At 37.3% G+C, this 27965-nt stretch overlaps 1 protein-coding gene across 2 annotated transcripts in view; it reads left to right on the top strand.

Annotated features, from left to right (window-relative positions):
* The first annotated feature begins 7843 nt into the window (after positions 1 to 7843).
* Positions 7844 to 27965, top strand: part of CNTLN (centlein) — a 187176-nt gene continuing 167054 nt past the window's right edge. The window contains exons 1-3 of one of the 2 annotated variants that reach the window (XM_052701101.1): positions 7844 to 7909; positions 7982 to 8158; positions 25396 to 25484. In XM_052701101.1, the coding sequence (XP_052557061.1) occupies positions 8066 to 8158; positions 25396 to 25484 (182 nt within the window). In that variant the 5' untranslated portion in view covers positions 7844 to 7909; positions 7982 to 8065. The other variant, XM_052701102.1, reaches the window with a different exon arrangement.

Raw genomic sequence — 27965 nt, 5'->3', positions numbered from 1 at the left:
TTTCATGTGAATGTAACAATGAAATACACTGTTTTTTATTACTTTGGCTACTGGAATATACTATAAACATCTAACAGTGCTTCTATAAGCAGCATCCTTCTGTATATTACCCTATACATATGTGTGATGTGTGTAAATGGAATTTTCACCTGAAGAAACTTTAAAACAGCATTTATACAAAAGTATTATTCAGTAGGAAATCTATTGAAGTGGTACAAAGAAAAAGCAAATTATGTCCTCTCAGTAACTGGACCAGATAGGATACCAGTTTTTGAGTTAGTCAGGGATACCACAGTACTAAATTTTCTTCTGTATCCAGGCACAGTATACCTTTTTTAACTCTCATTATGATTTTTTATGTTTTAAAAACAAACAAACAACAACAACAAAAAACCTGTCTTCACACAGTTTTTTTTTAACCACTGGGATAAACTATTGGCTTTGAGCGAAATTTCCTTGAATAACAATTGTCCTTCAAACTTTTCTCCCACTGGTGTCCTCCAGGCATTGAAGCACTGTTACGTTGTGCCTTGTGCCTCAGATTACTGGGTCAAGCATAGGCCTCCTCATTTCTCCTACTACTTCACAGATTATTAACTGTATACATTTAATATCTGGTAAAATATTTCCAAAAATAAAGGTCACAGTAGTGCAAAAGGACAATGAGAAGTATTTGCTTGCTAATGGCAGTCAGGGTAGCACAAGAGTGACATTAGTCCCAAATAATAGAAGCTCATTCTTTTTGGTGATACATGAGATCAGCAACACCCACTCATAAATATTATGTGATTGGGTAAGTATTTACACCAGCCTGAGTGATCCTTATATGTTATGTTACGTTTTCTCTATCTATTCTGATACCAAGAGGTTTCAGCATAAAGGAGGTTGTTTTGAAATGGCAGACTTTTGTCTTACTAGTGCCCACAAAAATGTTCAAAATGGTGTCTGAGCAAGGCATAGCTGAGGCATGAGCACCAAACTTCCCAAATTTGCACTAGGAAATCAAGGCATTTGGAAGAACTGCCAAATAGTGCAAAGTACAGACACTAAAGTTAGCACTAAACATGGCACATTTTTCAGATATGCAAGGTGATGATTCCCTGTGTCTACTAAACAGAATTATACACATAGATGTCAGAAATTCACAGAATCTGTTATATTCTTGCATATTTCTAGAGAGTATGAAACTGTCCTCATATAGCAAATAATGCTACATTTTAAGAAGATACCGTCTTCAGTTGCTTGTCCTCTGCTCACTTAGGAGTTCCTATTCCCACATAAGATTTGTCAAGATGATGTGTGAAACTGCTGCTGCCAGATTATCGTGAAACTGTTTGTGAAAACACAAACAATTAAATCAACTCTGTGCATTGGTGCCTTGGATTCTGAGAAATGACTTCCTAGTGGCGATAAAGGATTGAATGTAGCCTGGTATTTACTGGATAATGAAATACTGCCAGAAAGCACATGCTGAAGATGAGAGCAACTCAAGGATCATTGACATTGAGCATACTTCTAAAACACAACATGAGGTCAGGATCTGAGTGGTCAGGATGTAAGATTGCTCAAAGGAGACAGATGACAACCTGATACTAAAAATACAAAGCCTTAACTATGAATAAAGAAAAAACAGAGTTAGTTTGCAAGATGATATTACACATACAGTCTGTTCGGTCTTATACCTGTATCTCATTCCCAGAGTAAAGATAGGGTAATTCCACTTAGGATCTAACAAAACTGCTGTCTCAGCAACACATTTGCTTTTATTTTTCATAACTTCATTATATCATATAGTTTAAGAGTTCTGTTCCTTCGTATTTCTTCTAATTTTCATTGGCATCTTTCTTTAGCTGTCTGAATAGTGAAACCACATTAACATTTTGTGTTTTGCTGTTGTTTACAAGAGATATCTATTGCTATCTATAATAAATGCTCAAAACACATTTTTTTCAGATCTCAGACCTTACACAAGTCGTATTTCTATACAGCTGCAAAAGATTGATGTGCTAAAAGCAAAAGAAGGAACAATTCAGAAATTCTTATGGAATCAAAGAACTATTAAGGAAAATAATAACACTGACCTTGCAGTAAAATTGGTAGAACTGGCAATTATTAAATTTCATTTTATGAAAAAAAAACAACAAATAACCTAATGGAATATACTAACTTTTGGCAAACAGCTCTAACAAGAGTGTTATTTACCTTCATAAGAGAATTAAAAATAAACTGTATAAAGAATTCTATTCTTACTTGCTTTTGCAAAAGCTAAATATGATCTGACCGTATGATCTGTCCATTTCACAAATGAATAAGCATAAAAATCTTTGTTTTCAACATCTACTGTCTGATTTCAGAACTTAATTAAACTTCTTTCATGCATTTAAATTGATTCTTATCTTGTGACTTGCTGGGAGAAATCTACAGAAACATTCAATCACATTTACAGAAATTCAGTATTAAAATATATTTACTTCTGTATGGTTATCTTTTAATTCTGAATTCATCCAAAAGAATTTTACTTTGTGATCTGCATTGTATTCACAACACTTCGTTTTATCTAATAATACAGGTACTTACGTAGTATTTATTCTCAAATATTTTCTGTCTCTAAAGTAAGTTCGGTAAAATGTGTCTAAAATCTTAAATCAACAGGCATAGAATCTAACTTTGTTACTCTAAACTCAACCACAGTAGGAAAGGAAAGTTCAAAGCTATAACTCTGCATGGCTGCCAAAATACACAAGCTCTGTCTCACTGGATTGAGTCAGTTGAGTCCCACTGTGATGATGGAGCTCAGGCTGCAAGAAGAGTTCATGCTGGGCTGACTCTGCAGTACCACCCTAGAATGCAATGTGCAGTATCTGTTTGGTACTCCCTTGGGCTGGGAATTTATAGCAAACACTGCGTTTGGGAACAGTGTTAGCAGCTGAAATACTGCAGCACAAAGTGGCCTCCCAGTAACTCTGAGCTACTACTACAGTGCATACAGATGATAAAAATAATATTTCGCTTGTTCATCTGAAGAAGTTTCTGAATTGTCAGTTTACGTGATAGTAAATAACTGTTACTTAAATCTGGTCAACTGAGGCAAACACGGATATATTCTGCTTAGAATTCAAAGTAGAGAAATTCAGCAGGAAAGCTGAGGCAAAAAGGATATTTTACTGAAATGTCCAAAAAAACTTATCTTAGACTGGGAGCAAATATATTTTATTAAAATGCTAGTACATGGCAAAGAATAGTAATATAAGCAGATTGATAAAACTAAAGGAAATGTTTTAATTTCTGCCAATGTTTTTTAACAAAACTGACAGTGCTCACACTTTGTTCCAATTTGTTTTTGTTTTCTTAAGGTCTTTTTTTTTTTTTTTTTTTTTTTTTTTTTTTTAAGATGGTATGAATTGTTAAACAAAGACCTGAAAATCGTAGGCCTTGTCTCTCTTCTGAGAAAAAACATTGCTGGGTACTGATTTTTGTTCTATTTTATAAATGTAGCTTTATCAAAGCTACTGCTGTTCACTCTTGGGTGAACGACTTAGAACCTGACTACAACCTAACCTCTTCACTATTCAAAAGGAGGTAGTCTATAATTAAGTGAACTTAGCAGCTTGGCTCAGATCTTTACATTAAAGATCTGATGCTGTAGTGCTGTTGGAGATTCTGTTATTTCAAAATTGTAGAAATTTAAAATGCAACAATTTTAAAATCAAAGCTAAAATTCTTATTTAAGAGTTCTTATTTAACTACTTGAAAAAAAGTAAGCATCTTCCAGTTCACTGCTCACCAGAATACATTAAAAAGTGACAAATGATTACAAAACTGATCTTTAACATTTGAAAGGGGTCAACTATGAGGCTCTTTCATAAGCCTGCAGCTCATGTGCATGAAAGCAACGGGCTAGTAAGAGCAAGGAAGTGTAGGTGTATGTTCCCAGCTGCCATCCCAAGGGTTAGGGAGAGTCTCATCCATGTCCTGTATACACACCACATGGGTGGTCACGGACTACGTTGTCCCTTCCAGCAACCACTCCTTGGGTTATGAAGGGTATCATATCTCACTCTTTGTGCCTGGGTGGCCATGTACTCTTCACACCCTCTGTCAGAGTGATGGAACTCTGCTTTCCATTTTCCACGCACCCCTTCCATAACCAGGTGACTCTCGCAGTTAGTCTACGACAACCCATACAAGGTCAAAACTCCACTCATTCCTCAGGCTTGATTTTCTTAAGAATCACATTAACAGTGAGACAGTCAACTCCCAAGACTCAGCTAAACCCACCTCCTCATCTTACTGCAACACAAACTCCATCTCCCTCTACCAGAACAGCCAAACTCTGAGATCTGCTTCCTCCTCTTAATTACCTCCAGCTGTCAGTTCCTCCCGGTAGGCCTCTGGTAGCTGGCAGGTGCTGTGGGGTGGGGCACATTTCATCCCCACATCCAGGACACTGTGAACTGCTTTGTTCCAATGACGTGCCCCAGCGCAAGTTACTGTTTTCTGTCTGTTGCTTTCAAGAATGCAGTACCACAAAGACCAAATTTGAAGAGCAGTAGGAAACTGCAAGCTTTCTGGTTGCCGAGCTAAGTGGAAGACTGTCTTCTGATGTAGTGCTAGACAAGTGCTCATTCCTGGGCAAAATGAAGTGGTAACTCTGGAGAACATAAACTCCAAACGCAAGCCCAACTCCTTCAACTTTTTTTCATAGGAGAAAGAGAGGTGTTCCAGCTCATTGATATCTTAGTGGCCATCCTCTGGACTGGCTCCAATAGGTCCACACTCTTTCTAGGCTGGGGACACTAGGCCTGGACACAGTATTCCAGATGTGTCCTTACGTGGGTAGAGGCAGACAATCAAATGCCCCTCTGTCCTGGCCACCCCTCTTTTCATGCAGCTCAGGATACTGTCAGTCTTTGGGGCTGCAAGAGCACATTGCTGGCTCATGTCCAGTTTTTATCCACCAGGACCCCAAATCCTTCTCCGCAGGGCTGCTCTCAAGGAGTTTTCCCAGCCTGGAAACATATCAGGGATTCCCCTGTCCCTGGTGCAACTCCCTGCACTCAGTCTTGTTCATTAGGTACTTATGGGCCCACTTTTTGAGCTTGATCTAACGTATTTCCAATGCTGCAATACATTCTTTAGAAACATAAATTACTAAAATATTGAAGACATTGCCAAAACCTATCAGAAATAATTTCAGCAACTTTGGCTTCTCTTGCTTACTGCAGCAGAAAATCAGTTTACAGAGAGGACCTCTCTGATAATGCTTTTTACTGTCAAACTGGTGATGAGGTACAGTTGTCTGTTAGGAGATATGCAAATTCAGTAGTAGAAAATGCTAATACTTTTGATTAAAATCATAACAGTAATGACACCTTTTCTTTAAAACAAGATATGAATGCTCTGTTTTGTACTTATGTTTCTTGAATTCTAATAATGCAATACTAGAGGATGCCACAATAATGATTTTCTTCACATTCAGGTAAAGAAAGCAAACTAGCAAACAGAAAAAAAAAAAAAAAAAAAGAAATTACATGTTCAGGAGTAATTGCAGTGTGTTTGTTATATGAACATACTTCAAATTAAGGCATGGAATTTCCTATCTGTAAAACAAAGAAACAAAAATACTGTACCAAATTATTTCCCGTCAAAAAATAACTAGGGGAACATTTTTATTTGCATTCTTTCACAAACTTTTTAAGTGACAAAAGCCATACCTACTGGATTTAGATCATGTAATACAACTATATTTATTAATGGACCTTCTGCAATTGAGAAAGCCACTAAAAATTGCATGTTTACTCAACAATCACATTCAAGGAAAATGTGATGTGTTGAGCCTGTTCAAACTAAATGGTTTCTTCATTAGAAAAAAATGCAATCCAAAGGGAGGAACTTAGGCTTGGAAGAATTTTGCCTAACATTGTCATGTATCTGATAGCTGTAATTGCAGGTGTTCCAAAACAGTAAGATTTAGGAGAAATGAGATGTACAAAATGCTCCAAGATAAGGCGAGGTCTCCCTATTCATCCAAGCTTGTCAAGTGCACATAGTAAGGTCTTTAAACAAAATATTCTAATAATTATCTTGAAGCTCTTCAGCTTAATAGCTAGAAACTTCATAGAGAGCCAAGCTTATGAAAAGACAGATAAATCTGAAGATGATCTAACTCTATACAAAAACAATGTCTATAAAATCAGTATCTGGCTATGGAAAAGTGTTTGTTGTGTACTCAATGTGGCAATATGTTGTGTTTACACTAATGGAATATGCGTAAACTTCCACTTCTAAATTACAGAGTCATGTGAATTGTGGTCTACTGTTTTGTGCTATGTCAAGCTCTAGTGTTTGAATCTTTTCAGTAACCTTTGAATGACCTTGTACTTGGAAAATGTTTTAAAATCCTATTTAGTCATTATAGTTGTTTAGCAGCTAAACCAAGTATATTCTTTAGTAAGTAAGGCTGGCTTCTTGTTGTCCACGTGTAATAGAGAACTTATGGGCAATAAGACAACAATACAAATATCAGGAAAACATGAAGAGGCAGGGATGTGGAAAAAATGATGACTACATATTAAATAGTGACCAGGTAACTTAAGGGAAAAAAAATGAATTTTAAACTCCTCAAAACAAACAGAAAAGTGAAAACGTAAGCACATTAAAATTAAGGCAGCATGGTCATTACACTTAAATGAACATGTGTTAATGTACAAAGATAAATAATTGAAGGAGTAAGAACATAAACACGTTGACATGCTCATGTTATACAATCTGCAAGAAACAACAACAGAAAAGAAAAATAAAAAAAATATTCCACAGAGAGACATTATATTGATCAGGTAATTGCTGAATGCAACATATATCTATAGAAGCATACATACAGGTGATACTTTCAGTTTTACGTAGATTCATAATAGTTTTATGTAGAAATAATTATGTAAAATCAATATTTTGAATAGTTACTGTTTCAACCATCTAAGTAGAGACTTAAGAGCTCAACATGCTTGTAAACCCAACTTTTACAAGCAAATCCATCACCACAGATGCTGGATTCTTTATCAGGTCAACTGGGGGAAGGACTGGACATTTCAATGTGTAACTTACATGATGCACTTGTCTGCAAGTAAGAATTTCAATTTTTGCCACAACGGTACCCTTGGGACAACTTTTCTGGTACCTGTGCAGAAATGGTAACAGATGGGTTTAGAAAGCATGCCTCATGCAAAGTGCAGCAAAGTGCACATGTTGCTGAAATGCAGTAGAGTCAGTGCTCACTTCCAGGCTGAAAACTATACCAAACTTATGCTTCTACCTCCTTCCTCACGTGCTTGGGAAAAAAATCGGAGCTTTTTTTTTGAGTCTGTTGTTTTCTGTGCAGACTACAGAAAGCATTGCAACATTTGCTTGGGCAACATCACTTACTCCTTTATTAAAAAACAACACTCTCCATACCGTGTTTTTAAATCACGTACATTTACGTAGATGCTCACACACAAATATTTCACAGAACGGCCAGGGTTGGAAGGGACCTCAAGGATCACCAATCTCCACGGATTTCAGAAGATCCGACAGCTCTATCAGGATTAACTTCCAATTATAGGGTCTTAAACCCACCCGAAAGAAACAAAACGTCTGAATAGTATTGCTGGACGAGACAACGTTCGGGGCTCCCGCGGCTCAGCAAGGCAAAGCGCTCCACCCGGGCGGAGCCACCCCCACTCCCGCACGCTGTGGGAGGAAGGCGGCTCGCCACCCTGCTCGGCAAGGCGCACGTAGGGCGCATGCGCGGCCCCGCCGCTCGGGCGGGCAAATTCAAACCTGTCCTCGCGCCCCTCCGCTCCGCAGCGGTAGCGGTTGGGTTGACGTCATTGCGCCGCGTCCTTCTCCGTGGTTTCCGGCGCTCGTGCGCGCGGTAAGTGGAACCGAAGGGGGAAAGTTTTCGTTCGTGCGGTTTGCGGCACCGCTTCTCTCTTCTTTCCCTTAGGAGCGGGCGGGCGCTCTCCGCATCCCTTCCTGCCGCTGTGAGGCCTGTGATCTCCGGCTAGAGGCTGACAGAACGACGCCGGCGATGGCAGCGGGGCGCCTGGAGGCGGCCGCATCGCGGGTGGCTGTGCTGGAGGAAGAGCTGCGGTGCCTGGCGGAGGAGCTGAGCCGCTGCCAGGTATCTGAGCGCGGGGCGCAGCGCTGAGGGGCGGCCTGGTGCCGATGGGCCGCAGATTCGGGCGGATGGGGAGAGGAGGGGGATCAGCCCCAGAACGTCGCGGGCATCCAGCGGGGCACTCCTGTCCGGCGGGTCTGGGTAGTGGCGTTGAGGCCGGGCAGCCTCGTGCCCACAGCAGGTCAGCCCCCTGTACGTATACTATAGCTCCAGAGCAAAGTGTTGGGCCCCCGCGTTGCTGCCTGTGTTCTGCCTCTCGGTCCAAATACTCGGGTATTTGCATGGCTAGTAGTGTTGAGAATTCCAAGATGAGCTGTGATGTGCAACTCCTGGGAAAATGAACTGACAGGTTTGTAGCAAGGTAGGTCTCACGCTGAGTGCACCCAAGCCCATCCTTGGAAGGGGTGCTGTTGCTAATAGCGGTTATCCTTGGAAGAACCCCTCCTTACTGTCATCCTTCACAGGTAACTTATCATTTTACCAATTGGTCATTCATCGCTTGTACTTGCCACTTAGTACATCTCGTGAAAATAAGCAAATGGTAGGTAGCAGGAGGAGGTCTTGTTATGGCTCTCTGCTGTGCCCAAGAACTGCATGAAGCCTGGCAAATAAGGAATAGGGAAAAGTGATACCTGATGCTTGCCTTGCTTTCTTTCTTGTTCCATGGTAGCCCAACCATAATCTTACTATGCAGCATGCTCAAATGGAGCCTGTTAGGTCCAGGGCATACGTAGTCATTATCTATAAAAAGCAAATAGCATCCGCATTTGAATTGTTAGCTGTAGCTCCAAACAGCATTGGTGCACCTGGCAATTGGTGCTAAACTTGTGTTACAGGTAGAATCAAGACTTGAAGAAACTTGCCTCTTGGAGGACAAAGGGGAGAGGGAGTTATCAACAAAAATCCCATTTAACAATTCGAAACAATCAATGCTTTGGAAATGTCTCTGTTGTAGGATATGTTCAGGATCCTCTTTTTAAATGATAATTCCATTTCCCTTTCTCAGTATGAAGATCTGCAATATCAGATGAAGTTTTGTGGAGGCAGATCAAAGACCCTTTGCATGCTTGTTAACTGAACCTATATTATTCGAGGGCTGCTCCAAAAGTAATGCTTCCTATTTTATTATATTGGCCAACAATGTCAGAGGCAAATATTGGTGGTATGGCAGTTAGAAGTCGAACCTCCTGATGAATATTCTATTACATGCTGTTACCATGTGACAGATGGCAAACCATGTCTGACAAAGTGATATTTGACATAGAAGAACATGTGAAGCAAAGGTATGGAATTGAATTCCTCCATTTGAAAAGAATTGTACGTACTGACATAAGTATTGGCATGTTTCAGCAGTGGCAGCAGTGCTGTGAAAGAAAATCCATGTTCTGGATGACCGTACACCACTGTCACCATGAAATGAAGAGCTTCTTGGTCAGCCCATCTGGGTGAATCAGCTGATGGTGATGACTGCAATCAAAAACAATGTTTTGTAGCTGAAAATTTGCTCTATCAATTAGTGCTATCGTGCTCTTGGTATCTATTGTAGTTTCCATGGAAATGAATAGGAGGCATTACTTTTGGAGTGTAGTCGCAAAAGATATTTTTTGAAGTGGGTTATAAATAATAGTAACTTCTAGGTAACTATATGATTTTCCCCTTTAGATTTGTTCATGTGCATTTTACATGCAGTTGTGTGTATTTATTTGTTAAAATGAGCCCATTCCAATTATCTTGAAGTGAGCAATCGGAATTTTCTTTTTAATGTATTGACCCAACATGAAGCTGAAGATGATTATGTCCTGGATTGTGTTGTTACCAGAGATGAGATATGCTGTCACCGCTATGAATTGGTGTCAAAACTACAATCCGTGGGATGGTTACATATGAATTTCCCATCGAGATTCAAGATGTAACCCTGGGTGGATAAAGCAGTGTACAATTTTGGGGTAGGAAAAGGATGATCCTTCTGGATTTTATGGAACCTGGACAATCGCTCTACTCTGACTTGTATGTTGTGACCCTGTCTGAGTTGAAGATTCACACTTCCAGAGTCAGGCTGGAGAAGACAAAGTTTCTCTTTCAGCATGATAACACCAGGCCTCATCCATCTGAAGACCATGAAGCACATTACCAATCTTAGCTGGCCTTTCCTCTAACATAAAGTCTGGGTTTGGCACCTTCTGACTTCCATTTGTTCAGGCCAATGAAAGATGGTCTACATGGGCAAGATTTTTCTAGCATTAGTGCCATCACAGCAGGTGTGAAACAATGGATCACCTCCACTGATGTGGATGTTTGTGAGCATGGCATGCAAGCTCTTGTTTTCACTGCTGATACTATATGGCTAATAGTGGTGATTGTATTGAAAATAGCATTCTACTGCTATGAATTTGCACTGTCAAGTAGTACTTGTACTACTTGACAGTGAATTTGTACTTGTCAAGTAGTGTGCTTTTTTAATCAGCTATAGTTTCCACGGTAGTAGTAGATTTTACTTTTGGAGCAATCTGCTTGGTTTTGGCTACTGTCTTTTTCTGCAACATGATCCTGGAATTGTCGACCCTTTTTCTTATTTGATATAGTGTTGTATTCTAGGATTTTTACCTCATCATGTTTTTTAGCCTTTTAAGATAAGTCTAGAACTTGTTGGCTTAGATTTACAGTACTTGGTGTTTTCTTTAGTTTTTGTAACAACATTGTGGGAACTTGAATCGCGATAAGTAGATTCTTGAGCATAGCAATTCTCTTCAAGTTGTTTTGTAAATACTGATACTGTTTTATCATCTGAAATAAGAAGGCAATTAAGAAAATGATCCAAAGCTCTCAAACCGTCAATGGTGGAGACCTTTATAAAGCTGAGAAAGGAAATATTTGGAGTCTCTTTGTCTCTGGTATTCTGTTTGGGAAAATAGTGATTGCTGCATCTGCAGGAGAGCACTGTGTAAGTATTTTGATACTCAGTTAATGAATGACCCTTCATTTCAGTGCTCCTTTACTTTTAATTTTGCTTAAAAATAGCTTGAGTAATGGAGTTTCCTGAAAGCAGTTGCAGAGGAGAAGACATGAATACTTTTTTTTTTTTTTTTCTGACCTTGTTGTTCCAGTTCTGTGTCTCGCTCTACTTTGTTGGGGAACAGTGGAAAGGAAGAGGTCAGACAGTGAGTTTTAACACATCCGGTTTCTGTGACTTGCTTTAACTGCTGCATTCTATTTTAGTGTTTTGTGCCTCTGTCTACCACCTAATATCTTGAGAGCCTTCCTTGGTGTATCTTTTATGTCTATATTCCTCCTTGGAGTCTTTGGCTCTCATTGGTGTTTGTAAGTTCTGGGGTGTGCTTTCTGATTTTTCCCTAGTGGTTCTGTATTTTTTTTGAGCAAATGAAAGTGCTGGTTTTTTGTGTTGTGGGCTTTTTTGTTTTCTTGCAAGTGTAGTTACTTGAGGTAAAGGAAATTGATGTCTCTTTCTCTTTTTTTTTTTTTTTTGTTTTAAGGGGAATGATACGCTGGGTCTCTAGAATCTCAATCTGTAGAGTTTCTGGGCCATTTGCTAGAAGACAGCCATTTGCTAAAGGATGCACATTATCTTCTGCTTTATCGTAGCTCCCAGTCTCTTAACTGTTGAATTACATAGATAAGTTATTAATACATGCTACTCTCTAAACAAAGAGGTAGAAAAGATTCTTTAAAATATTATTTGGTGAGACTTCATCAAATCCTAACTTTCAATATAACAGAGAGTGAGACCAGCCTTTGCTGGTTGTATTTTCTGTTGCAGGGAATGTTAGTAGAAATACAGAGCAGAAAGAAACAGGTGCATGCCCTACTGCTGGTGTTAATTGCACAAGGCCTTCACTATTTTATTAGCTGCAGCTCTTAGTAAAGAAGTAATATTACAACTCTTTCTGCTAAAATAAGGCGTGTTTTCTCCTGTTTGCACTTCCTTTTTAACTCTGTGGTTCTGTGGAAACCAAGCATACACTTACTTCTCTCTGAAGCTGTAGTTACAAGGAGTATTAGACATGTCTTTTTTTGTTATATTTTCTAGTTCACTTGTTTTTCCTAGCAACGATGATTATAAAGCCAACTCCTTTGTTGTAGTAGGAGTTTAAAGGCATATGCAACTGTTGCTAAGGAACAGATTTTTCAAGAAAACAGCACTGCATGGCACCTTCTGCATAGTTTATGCTACAGTACTTTCACTGTAGTATTTGATCAAACCATACTGCTTTTGGTTTTCTATAAATTGCATCTGTAAATGGATTCAAAACCAGAAAATTCTTCATTACTAATGAATTTGCTAATTTATGGCTAATCTGTGTGTGGATAGCCTGCTGCTGCAGATTATCAGGTAGAATTCAGCTTCAAAAGGTGATAAATATAAACTGAAGAAGAAACAGATCTTACAGTTGCTGTCAGTGTTACTTCTGTGCATTGTCAGTTATTGGAGTGACGTTTATAAGTATGGACTGCGCATATCTGGTTTTAGATAGAAAGGGAGTAAGGTTTTAGATAAAAAAGGGAATAAGTGGACTGTTAGTTTGTGGAAGATGGGGTAACTGCGGCTACAGCTTCTAGTGGTATTGTTTTGTTTTTTGCTTAACTTGGAAAGCTGTGGTCTGATCTTCTGAAATTGGTCTGATGCCCAATTTCATACTGTTTGTGGAAGAATAATACTTCTATGGGCAGATGGACTTGTTTTGATCAACTTATGTGTCTAGGAAGGATGTAAAATAATTTGTTTGATATCGCTAGCACTGACAAGGCATAGAATTGCTGTAACACACCCATATATTATCAAGAAATTTCCATTACTTGGGAAAACAGATGCATTCTGCCCTTCTTTATCAATAATATTCTGGACACCCACTGGAAATTAAAAGAAGTCATGATAATGACCATTTGGCTTATAAGTAGTTATTAATAAATTCCTTATCTGGAGGTTTATGTGAAAAATACACTAGGTTAAAAAAAAAAAATACCCAGAGCATTGTATCTTCTTCTGTTACATGAGTGTTTTAAATGTGTGTTGATTGCATGTATTAAAAGTGTTTAAATCAATAGCTTTAAAGAAAATTATTAAAGAATATTATATATTCTAGAAAAATCCCATGTTTCTTCCTTAGTTATATGTTTTTTAGGTAAAGTTCTTTCTTATTTTGGCTTTGTGACTAAAAGTAAAACGGTTGTGAACCATCATTGTGAGAATTTGTATGCATTCCTTTTTCTTCGGGATTGTTTATATTCCCATATACTGTTTATTTAAAATGGTGCAGAGTGTTTAATGCCTCCATTCATTAAATACTAATTTCTTTTATTAGTGATTAAGCCAAGACCACATACTTATTGGTACCTTGGGATGCCAGCTGTTTAGTGTTTTGGGTGTTTTTTTTTTGTTTGTTTGTTTGTTGTTATTTTCTTACATTTTGCCATAAGGAGTCTAAATCACATGAGTCTGATTGGTACAGGTGCTGTTAATAAAGGCCTTACCCTTTCTTCTAGATAGTGAAACAGTGTCACTGAATGGCTAAGTTTGTTTAATCTTATTTCTTTTATTTTTAACAACTTCTTGCTGATAGGAATGAAACTGCTTGTACTTTTTGTACTGAAAAATACTTCATATTCGTGTACAACTGTGAAGATGAACATAGAATGAGAGTTGTTAAAAATTGTATATTTGTTGCATTTATTTTCATTACCTACTCACGGCATGTCTGTACGCTGTATTTCAATTAGCCTCTAGAGTAAGTGAGAAGCAAGTATCTGGTACAGAGATAGGCATGAGTAGAAAGATTCCTTTTATGGGAACAAAAGATCTTTGCTGTTTCTCAATAAAGAAAGTCATGTTTTAATTCATAGTGAAATAGTAGGCTCTTGCTTGTAGTTTTTCCAGCTGCACTAAACACAATTCTCTAACACAGTGGGACTTCCATGTGTCAAACTGCACAACTTCTGAGTTTTGACCTTGAAGAGAGTTTCTTTAAGAAGGCCTTTTTGGTTTTGTTTGTTTTTTGGTTTTGTTTGTTTTTTGGTTTGATTTTTGTTTTGTTTTGTTTTGTTTTGTTTTGGTTTTTTTTTGTTTGTTTTTTGTTTGTTTTTTTGTTTTTTAAATTCAGGGGGACATAGCAGTTCTTCAAGATTTACTTTAAGTAATCTTATTCTTTGTTGTCACTGTGTGCACTTTTTCAGCGATTTCAGTTTCTATTTAGCTCCTAACTTAAAAGATTTCCACTTAGAGTTCTACTTTTTGTAGAATTTTGGAGGATTTTTTGGAAAGAACTGTAATTTCAGTCAGAATTAATGTGATGGACCCACATTTTACTTGATTAGTCATGATAATTCAGACTGAATATACCCAAATGTGTGTTTATATGAATATGTTGTCTGTGAAATGAAACTGGTGGATTCCCATGTCCTGAAATCCACTGAAATATGAAATGCATTATAGTAATCCAGACCATTGTATTAAATACAACACTAAAACTTAAGATTATTCTCTTTTCTCAAAACCACAGTTGAATTCTTAAAATAACTTACATGCAAAACTTATATCTTATTTCATTCAATTATCTTCCCTTCAATCGTGTGCTGTACCTCATTTTCACCAAGGATGAATTTTTTTTTTTCTGAAATGTGAAGATCACTTGGCTGCAGTGACCCTGAGATGGTGGAGTTAAGGATCCTGTGGACAGTGAGAAGACTGAAAAGCAAATGCTCAGCCTGAACTTCAGAAGTATAGGGTTTGGGCTCTTCAGATTTATTCTTGGAAGAGTCCGATGGAATGAGATAATGGAGGGGAAAAAGAGGCCTGAAAAGCTGGTTTAATATTCAAGGGTAATGTCCTCCAAGCTCAGCAGAGGTCCACCCAAAAAGAGAAGTTGGGCAAAAATACCTACATGGGGGAACAAGGAGCTCCTGTCGAACTCAGAGATGTGTACAATATAAACACAAAAAGGAAGTACACAGAGGGTGGAAGCAAGGGTGGTTAATTTGGGAGAGCAAAAGAAAGACTAGGAAAGATGGAGGCCCTTTCCTGAACAGTGTGGGGAACCTGGTTACACAGGACAGGAAAAAGTATATCCATTTTTGACTCATTCTTTAATAGCAAGACTGGCTTTCAGGAATCCCAGGTCACAGAGAATGGGGAGATTGAGTGCTGAAGGAGCTGGCTGTTGTCTTTGCAAGACTACACTTGATCTTTAGGTAACTGGTATGAGTGTCTGAAGCCTGGAGAAAAGCTGATGACTCCTGTCTTCAGGAAGGAAAGTGGTCCAGGTGGCAGGTCAGTCTCAACCTTTCATTAATAATCTGAACGATGAGGCAGATCATAACCTCAGGAAGTTTGGTGACACAGAACTGGAAACAGTGACTGATATATCAGAGGGTTCTGCTGCTGTTCATCTGTTGGACAGAGTGGAGAAATGGATGAGTGGAATATCAGAGCCTTGCAACTGGTAGGGAACTCCGAGCATCAGGACAGGCTGGAGGCCTGATGGAAAGTTGTTCTGCAGAAAGAGAGATGTGAGTCCTGGTTCCTTTGAAACAGAAGGAAACACTTTTTCACTGTGTGAGTGACTTAGTACTGTGAGCAGCTTAGGTGTTGCTCTGAGAGGGTGTGAAGTATTCTCCGTAGAGATCTTCAGAAGCTATCTGGTCATGGTCCTGGACAGTACGCGCTGGGTGTCCCTGCTGGAGCTGAGGCTTCAGACCAGATTGGCCTCCAAAAGTCACTTCTGATCTCAACCAGTCTGTGATTCTGTGGAATTACTTCAGTGACTGTGGTTGGATTTTACTCCTAGAGTTGAGAAATTTGTTGCTTGAAATGGATGCTTACAGCTAAGTTATCCTGTTCTTGATGTATTAAAGCTAACGGATGTACAAAAGAAACTCTCATCTCTGCAACTGAATCCTTTGCTTTCTCTTATAAATGCATCTTTGGAAACTGTTCTTAAATTGACCAAGTGTTCCATACCAAGTACTCAGAAGAAAGCAATTGTGAGAATAAAGACTCTTATCAGTTAATGAAGGCAAATGCAGATCATCCTGACTGTTGTGTGCTCAGTCTGTTAGGAAAAAGTGAGGGAAGTTATTTACTAGTGAGGATGGAATTGTATATTATAGGTTCATGTCTATCAGATAACTTTTGCTTTTTAACTTACTTTCACTTCTGACCAGTCCTAGCGTGATGGTAATGAACTGACTTTTGTAGTGCTACTTCATGTCCTGCCATGTCAGACCAGGAACAATGTTGTATTTCTTGTCCGTGCTAAATAAGTCAATTCATGTCAATTAAGAATGTATAATAGAATTATTCAGTTAAGTATTTTGCCACCTTTTTGTCAATCTCCAGACTAATTTGAAGACAGCATCTTTGTCATGTCATTTGCGCTCCTTCTGCTTAGCTCATCAATGTAACAGTAAATGTTGTTTTTAGGTCCTTGTTTGCTTTGAACAGAGTTCAGAGAGGAAGGATACAACTTCTTTGTGTGTTTGTGTATATTTATGCATAGCACAAATTTTTATATTTTATGTATAAATAAAATGGTATCCTTTTCTGATGTTTGATTCAAAAACATTTTCTTTTTACCCAGAAATACTAACAAAAATGATGAAATTATTTATACAGAGGATTATAACTGGAACATAGCTAATTATTTTTCTATAATCGTAACTTCATGTGGTGGTTTTATACCGTTAGAACTCCAGCATTAATAAACTGGGGAGGAAGACTCACTTGTTTTCTGATGGCATCTATTTTGAAGTTATCAATTTTCTTACAAATGTATTGAACTGATAGATGTAGTGGTGCATACTGCATGTTTGTGACTAGTGAAGCTGAAAATAAGCTAATGTCTTATTTGCAGCCAGTGTATGTAAGGCAATATATTTTCTGGTGAGGTACTGATCAGTCTCATATTCTAGTGACTTTTTTGATTCTTAAAAAGCTTAATACCTCAAAAGTTCAGAGCATTGGAGTATTTTGTACTGTACAATCATTCAACAAGACTGAATGAGTTGTAGAGAGAATACTTCTTAATGAGGAGTATAGTGTGTAACTGGAAATCAGAAGCAGAAGCTGTCACAGTAAAGTTTAGACATTTTGCACTGGTAGAATACTAGCAGTGTACCTTTAAAAGTTAGGAGACATCAAGAAGCAAGTCTATTATCTGCATGTAAAATGTATCCATCAGCTTGATTAAAGTCTTAAGCTCTTTAATCAGAAACATTGGCTGGCAGGAGAGAGTATAACCGCCTTTTTTTCCTGTGCTTGAATGTTTATGCCAGACTTGTTTTCATGTTTTCTCAGTATTTCTGAAAGCTAATCTGATTTGCTCAGTCCTGTGTGCTAAATGCATTTCTGTATCAATTCTTTCAGCATGATAGTGATGTATATTTCACTTAATAGTGAAGTACTCTGCGTTACCAAAAAATTGTCAGTGTCTGGTGTTAAAGATTTCATACTAAAAACAGTAAACCAATAGCTCCCTCTGTCCTGCTAAATGCTTAATTTCCCCTTCTGGGGGTATTGGTCTGTATCTGCTGCTTAAAATTTTAAATAAGTGCTAGTGTCCCAGAGACCTTTGCTTTTTTAGCACTTGTTGGGAGGGGGACTTGGGCATGAGTGTTGTGGCTGTGTTGTTTTGTTTTGCAGGTTTTTTTTTTTTGTTTTGCTTTGTTTTCACCTTTTTGCCTTTCATTTGTTTTCTGTGGGCATTCTGTTTCTAGTTTCAGAAGGCAGTACTTAGTAAGTTATTTGTAATGCTATAAAAAGTTAGGGTATGCTATGAACACTTCTAATAGTTTACATACTCTGAAATAAAGTGGAATATCAAAAAGAATAATGCCTCTAAAGTGTAGTTAAGGCATGTGATGTATGATTTATACTGAAAGAGATTTTTGAGTTTATTCTTGTTCTCAGCTCAGTTTACTGTAGATACATAGAGAAAAAATAAATCTACCTATAAATTTAATACACAAAGTCATGAATGATTGTTCATATGAGCAAAAAGATACTGCTTATGTTTTTATCATTGTCAATGCTAAATTAAAAGCCTTTTTCTCTTAAGAGTTTTTTTTATCATGACTTAAAAAACAAAACAAAACAAAAAAACAGCTAATTCTTCTTGGTAAACTAGTGTGGAAATACTGAAAACTAATGAGGTCACTTTTTAGTTTCCAGCACACAGATAATGCATGCAGTAAAAATACCAATATCAATGCCATGTCAATTGTCCAGAACAATATTTAGGCTCAGATGTCCCTTCAAAGAGGAGAAGAGAAAAAGTGGATTGAAATGAGGATATTTGTCTTGCCTTATGTAAAAGCCAGACAGATTCTCTGTGGCTTAAGCTAATGTTTAGTAATTCACGTCTTGCAAGCAAGTACTTAAGCTGTGGAAATTCATGCTATTTAACCTGTGGTTCAATTTAAATTTTTTCCAGCTTCTGAACTGTTAAAAAGTAGTAAAATAAATAAATAAATCCAATTTGCTTTGCAAAGAACAGTTATTGTTTATCCGGTACATCCTGCAGTATTATATGATTATGACTACTTTCATTGTGGACTGATGGAAAATCCCACTTTTCAATGTACTCTGTCTTTTACTTTGTAATTCTCTAGTTCTAGCTGGCATACTTCATCACAGGATAAGCATCTTTATCTGACATTAGATGTGTTATGGATAATCATAATTTTAGTGAGTAATTGGCAATAACTTTCAAATGACATCTGTATTCTGCCTTGTGTACAGAAGTTCTCAGCTGTTCAAGGTATGCTCACTGACCTCTTGAGCTGCTAATGTACACTTGAGTAGACTGCACATTCCTTGGGTATGCTGAAGATTGATATATCCCAGACCTTGACAGCTGCAGTGTTTTTCTGTGCCAACTTCAGACTGTCTAAGCAGCCTTTTTTCAGAAGAAATTGTTTGGCTCCCAAGACCATTCAGGGAACTGCCTTACCAAATCCTTTAATTGTGCCAACAGTTTAAGAGACTATTTAAACGTCTTTCCATCTTAAAACTGTAATAATTTTTAACTAATATTCTATTATATTAAATGTAGTTGCTTGTAGATTTATTTGAAACAGTTTTAGCTATGAAAATGTTTGACAAGTAAATCACATTTAATAGTAACTTACCATTCATTGTATTTTCCTAATGTTTTATTGTGATAATGAGAAAAAATTTGCACGTCTCCATATATTAACATTCAGTGAAATGAATCTCATTGATTTTTGAATGTCGATGGTGTTTTATTTTAATGCTGATAATACATATTTGAAAGCATAGTTAAGTAATTTTTTCCATTACTGCTTTGGCAGAAAGATTCGCTTAGGAAGAAAGCTGCTCTGTTTTGTACAATTACGAAAATACAAATATGCAAGCATTTGTTTATATGGGCTAGAATATTTGATGATATAATTACTGAATAGCATTTGTAACTTTATTTTTGATGACAAGAATTGTTATTTAAACAACATTTATTTATTATTAATTATGATAGTGTTCAACGTTTGTAGTAACTAGTATGATTTTCTTACCTGGAAAGTTTGTTGTTGTTGTTGAATTAGCCTTTTCTATTTAGCTATTTCTTTGAAGTTTATTGTGTGTATACTGCTTATATTCCATATGACTTTCCTCAATTTTTTTTTGCTATTCTCTGTATGAGTTATGACGTTTTTTTCTCTCCTGCTTCATTTACTGCTTATGTCTATTCTTTCAGCACAGATAGAAATTTGGCAGGTTGTAGTTATGCAGTGAATGTAACAATTTCACTGACATGAATAAAAATTGGAACTGATTTTCTCTTTCTTGAACAGGCCTTTAAGTAAACTGTGAGATGGTTGTAAGTGATTTGAGGTTAACCTGACCTGTTTGTTTAATTTAAAAATACTGTTCACACCTATATGTTGGTGTTCTTAGGAAGAAAACAACTTATTGTTCATTAGTATGAAACTTCCAATGTTGGATATTGTTGTATGGTCAGTTTTTGTGAGCCATGGCAAGGTTTATGTAGAATCCAATTTGCCAGAGACGTGGTACATGTTGTAAACTCAACAAGAAATCACAGGTAGACTGTGAAGAATTCCTTTTCCCTAGCCTGTACATGAATACTTTGTACATATCCGGGTCTTGTTAAGCATCTTCATCAATGGTCTTCTAATGGTGCAAAGGAGGGGTACGGGCACACCAGAAGGCTGCTGCTATTGAGCAAGACCTGGATAGATTAGAGAGCTGGGTTGAGAGGAGCATTATGAGGTTCAACAATCTCTCTCTCTCTCTTTTTCTGGCAATGAGCATATTGGGAAAGTATTTATTAGTTGATATTCAAAACTCCACTGAGTATGACCCTGAAAAATTGGGCATTATCACAGGATCACAAAATTGCAAGGGTTGGAAGGGACTTCTGGACTTAAGTCCAAACGCCTGCTAAAGCACGTTCCCCACAGTAGGTCACACAAGTCTTGGAACTGGTCTTGTTCTGAGCATGTGTTTTGAACACATGACTGTGACTTTGAGAAGCTTCTTTCCACTTAGATTATCACAGAATGTGGCTGTGGCAAAGTGGAGATCAGCTTCTTCTCCCACGTCAAAATGTCAGGGCAATAGGTAAGAAGGACAGGTGTAGTGTAACACTCGGGATGGCATCACCTCACACCTCAGTACAGGGTAGAGGCTTCTGGAAAGGAGCTCTGTGGAGAAGGTGTCCTGGTGGACAAGAGGTTGGCCATGAGCCAGAGATGTGCCCTTGTGGCCAAGAAAAAGGCTGGCGGTATCTGCGGGCATCAAAAAGAGCATGGCCAGCAGGACAAGGGAGGTTACCCCCCTCTCCACTCTGCCTCGGTGAGGCCACTGTGTGTGGAGTACTGTGTCCAGTTCCGGGCTCTCCAGTTCAGAAAAAAAACAGACATAGAGGCGTTCTAGAGAGAGTCCAATGAAGGTCTGCAAAGTTGATTAGGAGCCTGGAGTATCTCCTGTACAAGGAAAGGCTGAGAGACCTGGGACTGTTCAGACTTGAGAAGAGAAGGCTGAGAAGGGATCTCATCTCAGTTCACAAGTATCTCAAATGCTAGAGCCAAAAGGATGGTGCCAGGCTCTTTTCAATGGGGTACAGTGCCAGGACAAGGGAAAGTGATCACAAACCGGACCACAGGAAGTTCCATACAAACATGAGGAAGAACTTCTTTACTGTGAGGGTGATAGAGCACTGGTACAGGCTGGTCCAGAGAGGTTGTGGAGTCTCCTTCTCTAGAGGCACTCCAAATCCATCCGGATAATGTCTTGCTTAACTTACTGTGGGGAACCTGCTTTTGTCGGGGGGCTTGGACTTGATGGGATCCCCAGAGGTTCCTTCAAAGTCCTACGAGTCTGTGATTCTTTGGTATTCTTCAGCAGCGAGTTAGTGCAAGTTTCCATAGTTTTTTGCACTGTTCTGTGTGTGTGTGTGTGTGTGTGTGTAAAGCAGGAATCATGTATTTAGAAGAAGTCTGAAAGTTGTCTGAGGCCCTATGCAAGCTTCCCAGTTTGGAGTCTGGCGGGTGAGGGAGCTTCCAGGACAGCTCAAAGAGCAGCCTCTTCTCCTTGTGATGAATCTCATGATAGTGGATAATGCTTCTTGCAGTCATGCAGAAGCCTGAGAGCCTCATTTGCTCTAATAGGTAAGTGAACAGAAAACACAGCAGCTACTTCTTCTACACTGTTGTACAGAGGAAAGTAAAGGCAAGATCTAAGGATGATAAGTAAATTCAGTATCTTACAAAAGCAGACAAAATTAGATTGAAGAAAGCCTGTAAGCTCACAAATCAACATCGGTAATTTTGCTTGTTTTTAAGTTTGAAAGTTTTTAAGTACTGTCTGTACTTTTTTAAGCATGCTGCAATGACTTCTTGTCCCTTAGCCTAATTTGCGAGGGATTTTAAGTAGTTCAGTACCAAATTACACTGAATCATGCATGAAAGGTATGAAAATGTTCAAGTACTTTTATCAGTTCAGCTCTGCTCTTTACGTTGCTGATTGACTGAGATTTGAATTAATAGTATTTTGAAATTGTAGTTGCGCTAGATTATTAGATGTTCATTCCTATGCTGTGGTTCAAATAGTTCTTTATACTTGAACCGATGCCACTTGAGAGTGTAAGAACTGCTGACATAATTAGTGTCCTCCTAAATAATGTAAAACAAATCACTTTTCTATTGCTTTTAATTAGTGAGTTTTTATTTGGATTTGTGTTCTTTCTTTGATGGACTTTAGAAATAAATGAACGGTGTTCTTAAGCATTCAGAACACACAGAATGTATGTTCTGTTTAGATCCTAATGCTTTGTGGATGCCTGCAGCGGTTTTTCCAAGCCTGAAAAATATTTTTATTTTTCATTTAGCTTCAGCCTGTGAAAAAGGAATAGTTTGTTTGGAAATCACTATCTACACACACTGAGGTTTTTCTGATGACGTGGTAAAGTATTGCAGGATCTGCTCTTGCCAGATTTTTTGATTAAACAGGAAAGAGGTGTACAGTTTAGTCTTCAGAGATGATACACTGAAATCCGAGGTCATGTAAGTATCATGAAGTGACATCAGTCAGTGAGTGAGAGGCTGTATTGCTTGGTTTTCAAAAGAGGTGAGAAACAATTTGTGGCCTCGTTTGATTAACACAATTGATTACAATACTGTTTGAGGCCTAGTTTTTTCTCATCTTCTGCCTTAACACATCATTATCCTGTTCGTTATCTGCTGGCTTGCATGCCATACTGTCAGTGAGCAGTCGTTATATTGCTAACCCACACTGATTAGAAAACCATGATCTCCCTTTCAGGACTTTTTTTTTTTGTGTGTGTGTGTGTGTGTGTGTATCTGTAATAGTGTGGAATAGCTAGAGGCCTATTTCTTCCTCTTACCTTTTTTTTTTTAAAATACCAGAAATGAAGTCCTCTTGTCAGGACTTTCAGCACCTTATGTTCTATATATTCAACAGAGAGAGTTACATTAAATTTCTGTGATTTTGTGAAAGACCAACTGTTACTACTGTTTTTTCTTTATGCTGTAGTCCAGTTTGCATATGAGCTGACAGCCTCAAATTGTTTGATTCACACTTGTGACCAGAGTGTTTCTTCTATTTAATTACTGACATAGCTAGCTCAGTCTGATTTGTTGGTGGTGTGTGTTCTTAAAATAGTTAGATAATTTTTTTTTGTTTCCATCAATACTTTACTAGTGCAGGAAATTTCCATAAAGTTTTCTTTTCTATGCGGTTGACAAAGTTGATGGCATTTAAGGATGTAAACATCTATAAACTAGAAGTGACTATATTTGAAAGAAGAGGATATTTCTAAGAAAAACAAAACAGTTAGCCCCCTCCCCCTCCACTTTTCTTTTTCTTTTTTTTTTTTTTTTTTTTTTGCACAAGTTCATTGTTCACATTCTTCATGGAATTTTAAAATTCAAATGTGTGCATTTCTAAATTTTCAAGGAGGACACTCAGAACTTTAAAAAAAGGTCTTCAGGGTTGCCTCATAAAGTATTTACAATCATTTATTCTAGTTCTTATGTAATCATTATTAATTTTTGAATTGTAATTTTATTTGTCTATTATGATATTACTGTTGATTTAATAACTTAGACTCAATACACTGATAAATCCTGATTGAAATGATCTTGGCTTTAGAGATGTCTTTTGATTTCATCTTGTAGGTATTTGTCTTGTTTTGAAGGAAGAGAAGCATTATGTTGGACCAGCTGTCATGTGCTGGATCTAATATTGCTTGTAAAGTTTAAGTCTGCTTCCCAGAAGGAAAGGCTGATTGGGAACAAATGGAAAGAAAACAGCAAAAGTATAAAGTGCAGTTTGTATTCCTGAGATTGACTCTAATTTAGTCATACAATGTGTGGTTTTCATTAACTCTTGTGAGGTCAAACCTGTAGTTCTGTTACATGGTTGTATGTCTTACATGACCATTGCTTTTAGCTGTTTCTAGTCATGGACAGGGTAATCTGAGAAAAGGAACAATCTGTTCATGTCCATAAAAAGTGAGAAAATGATTGAAGAGGAAATTAAGTGAGAAGACTATAATGAAGCCAAATGGTGGAGGTAAAGAGAGGAACTCAAGTCTTCTGTTTTAGATGTTAATAAAGTTTAAGATTTTTTTTTTTTTTTTTGAGAGAAAAGCTGTGTTATTTATCTATTCTAGATTATTTCAGTGAGTTTCTTGCTAACAAATTAAATCTTTAGCATGCTCTTAGGTTCTGGAAGCTAGGTAGAAAAGGAAAGCAGGGAAATTGCAATAGCCATCGGAGTGGTGATTTTCCTTTCATGTCATAGATTTTTTTATGCACATTCCACTTTTTTTTAAGATTAAAAGCTAGTAAAAGTAGCCTAAATTGCATCCTTGTGATTTTTTTAATCTGGCTGGCAGTTTGACAGTTTTGATTTATTAATTTTTAATTTGATGATAGCCTGTGTTCAGTAGACTTGATATTAGTCCAGTGCATGGTTTATGTACATATGCTTTGCTTTCTTGCTCTATTCTCCTTGACTTCAACATTGCTGGTTTTTGTCTTGTATTTATAGAGTTAACACAATATGATTTGAATTTTCGACTGCATCAATATTGGCACTTCCAGTAATACTATTGTATTGTAATAAAAATACAATACAAAATAACCATGCAAAATAACATGTTATGTGTAGTGAAAAATAGAAATCTGGAAAAGCTTTTAGCTTACCTTTGACTCTCACAAACTTTCTTCATTGCATTTTTTTTAAAAGCACTTTTTTCTTTTTTTCTAATATAAGAATCTTTTCTGAAGCTTTTATATGATGCAAGTTAGAACATTTGTTAGGCTTATGCTGTCTGCTTTGAAACAAATCTAGGAGCTGTGCATAACAGAATTTAATGTTGAATCATGTATTCTATGTGTATTGTAAACTGAACATATATCGATAGATACATACTAGTAGACATTCTTGAAGTTAATATACCAGAAGGCAATTTTGATTGAATAATATCATTTTTTGCTGCTATATGTCACATTGCACACTCTTTTATAGTTGATCAAAAAAAAATCTACATTGTTAAAACTGTTTATTTAAGAACTGCTTAGTATGTTTTTAGTCTCAAGATATGGTAATTCTTACTACAATAGAGAGTTTTTTTAATAGTTGTCTTCTGTACATTCAAGTTGTCTTTTTGGTTGCAAGAGATATAGTCTATACTAATTCTATTTATGTCTTTTTTCTTCTTTTTAAGGCTGATAAAGAATTTGTGTGGTCTCTTTGGAAACGTCTCCAAGTGTCAAATCCAGACCTTACGCAAGCTATCAGTTTAGCTGTGGAAAGGTGAGTTTAAACATCTAACATTTTTTAAAAACAAATAAACAGAACTGCTGATACTACATTCATGTTTTTAATTGAGAAAAAAAGCGTGATTTAAAAAATGTTACATATGCTATACCTATATGCATATCTATTATTGAACTGTGTCAAATGTACTCAGAACATGTTGCTAGTTTCCTTTTTTGCGTTGGGAAGTTTATCTGCAGAGAAGAAGCTCAGTTATTAGGATAGTGTTTACATACTACTTTCGCATTGCCTGTGTATTTTGATTTGGGAAGTTATTTAAGTGTATTTAAGATGATTTAGGAACAGATTTACTGTTTGTCATCATGTTAAAACACTTATTCTAACCTATTTGTTTTAGGATGAAATTTGATTATATGCGGTTGCGGTGGTAGTTTTACTGTTCTTTCTCCAGATATAAAAAGACAAAACATTTGTTTTACTTTACAAATTTTATAGATAGATGAAAAATATGGAAAATTTTAGCTCATTGAAATAAAGCTTAATAAGCTATAGGAAGGTTTTCAGGCTTAATAACATTTTTGTTTTGTATTCCATCTAAAAAAAAATAGGATATTAGGAAAAGTAAAGCACAGAGATACTGGCATGTATTTAAACAGTGTTGAATGTAGTGAATTACTTGTTCCTCTGCATAGTTTATAAAATTCAAGGCTTCCATCCTTAATTTTTCATCTTCATGCCCAGGAATATGTTTTGTTATTAACCTTTGCTTTAAATTATCACAAAAATTGATTCTGAGTGTATTATGCTCAATGTTTTTACTAGGGTGGAAAACATTTGTGGTAGCCTTTTAACTTGTAGCTTAGCATATCACAAGATAACGAAAGTAGATCGCTGCAGTAATCTTTTCTATAATAGTCTATTTCATATGAGAATAAAAAGTAATATACCCTGTATAGATACTTTGAGTTTTTTATGTAGAAGTTGGTGACTCATACCAATCACCAACTTCTACATAAATTAAGGAAGCATGACAGCATGTTCTTATTAAGTTTTTTGCTTATATCCTCTCTTCTTTCAGAAGAGTATTATCAATTCAGAACACATCACAGGAACTCAAAGCTATATAACTGTATTGTATAATTCTGTTCTCAAGAGTTATGCATTTAAGAAGGAAGAAATTAGTTCCCTAACACCTTTTTAGGTGATATCTTTGCCAAAGATATCTTGGAATAGGTCTGTATAGAACCTATTCAGTATACAAGAGTATCACTAATGTTGACTTAAACTTTGGATTTACTTTGATTTGACAGATGGAGCAATATCATGTTTGTTTGGTTTTTGTTGTTTTTTTTCCTGTTGATGTAGCTTCTCTTTCACCTCAGAATGGTTTAACTGCTTCATTGGAACACATTTTTAGTGAATCTGAAGATTCACTTTACTTGTGAATCTTCTGCACAACTAAATTACAGCCCCACATATTCTATTAACTTTTTCAGTTATAGCTTTCCATAATCTTTTCTGAAGATTTTCACACTCTTCTGTTTCATGAACGTCATACTCTTCTTTCAGGAAAAATTTGTCTTCTTCCATGCCTTACAGTATAATTTACAGTTGTATCATGACAGTTTTATCTCAATTCAGAAAAGCTGATGAAATCTGGGTAATTTATAATCAGCACAGTGTTTGGTCAGGAAATTTGTAGCTTTCTGACTTTGTTAATTTAGCCAAGATAAGTGGTTTTAAAGGGGAGAGAGTTGGGATTATTAAGTAATGGTTATAAGTAAAATGATTTCTAGAGCAGATCACTCAGCTCAAAGCCTTTTCTGTGTACCACTTAGTTTTGTAAGTTAAGATGTTAAGTATAACATCAGGCTTTGGCCTTGTAAGAGATTATTCTGTTAACTTCTGAGTCTCAAAGCTTGCTGGGGACACAGATGGACTTGTTCAAGTCCAGACAAGTCCCGAGCAAGGACCGTGAAAACCTTTGTCTTAAGGAGACAAGTGGACAAGGCCAGGGGTGACAATAGCAAGATGAACTGCGGCTAAATAGCTGTGAAGTGCTCCTTTGTGTGGACCTGTCTCAGGATGATGGGCCATCTTAGAGGGTGCTCAATGACTCTTGCTCGAGGCCCATCCTTGTCTGGTAGGCAGGAGAACAAGGAGGATAAAAAAGGAACTGAAAACCATGAGGATAGGTTTCTGACAACAGATTCCTCATGAAGAAGAAGAGGGATTCCGGAAGATTGAGGTGATTCCTGCATACTGTCGAACTCTCCTGAGCCTGCTGGCTGACCGCTGTTGCTGCTTCAAGAATTGGCTCCTCGACTTCCTCGTCTACCTGCCTGCTGCTCAAGGCCGGCCACGCTGCTTCTCGCTCTGTCCCCCTGCTGCATCTGCCTGGGACCTTCAAACACTGTGCAATGGGACTGCTGCTGGATCCTGCTGGTGACTATCCCTGCTTTACGCAACTCCTGCTTCTTTTCCATCTTTCTGTCGCCCTCCTTCCCTTCCCCGTCT

This window comes from Tympanuchus pallidicinctus, unplaced genomic scaffold, assembly GCF_026119805.1.
Source record: "Tympanuchus pallidicinctus isolate F22 unplaced genomic scaffold, pur_lepc_1.0 scaffold4, whole genome shotgun sequence".
Classification (NCBI taxonomy): domain Eukaryota; kingdom Metazoa; phylum Chordata; class Aves; order Galliformes; family Phasianidae; genus Tympanuchus; species Tympanuchus pallidicinctus.
The sequence above is the reverse complement of the archived record's forward strand: the minus strand, read 5'-3'. Positions and strand labels throughout refer to the sequence as shown.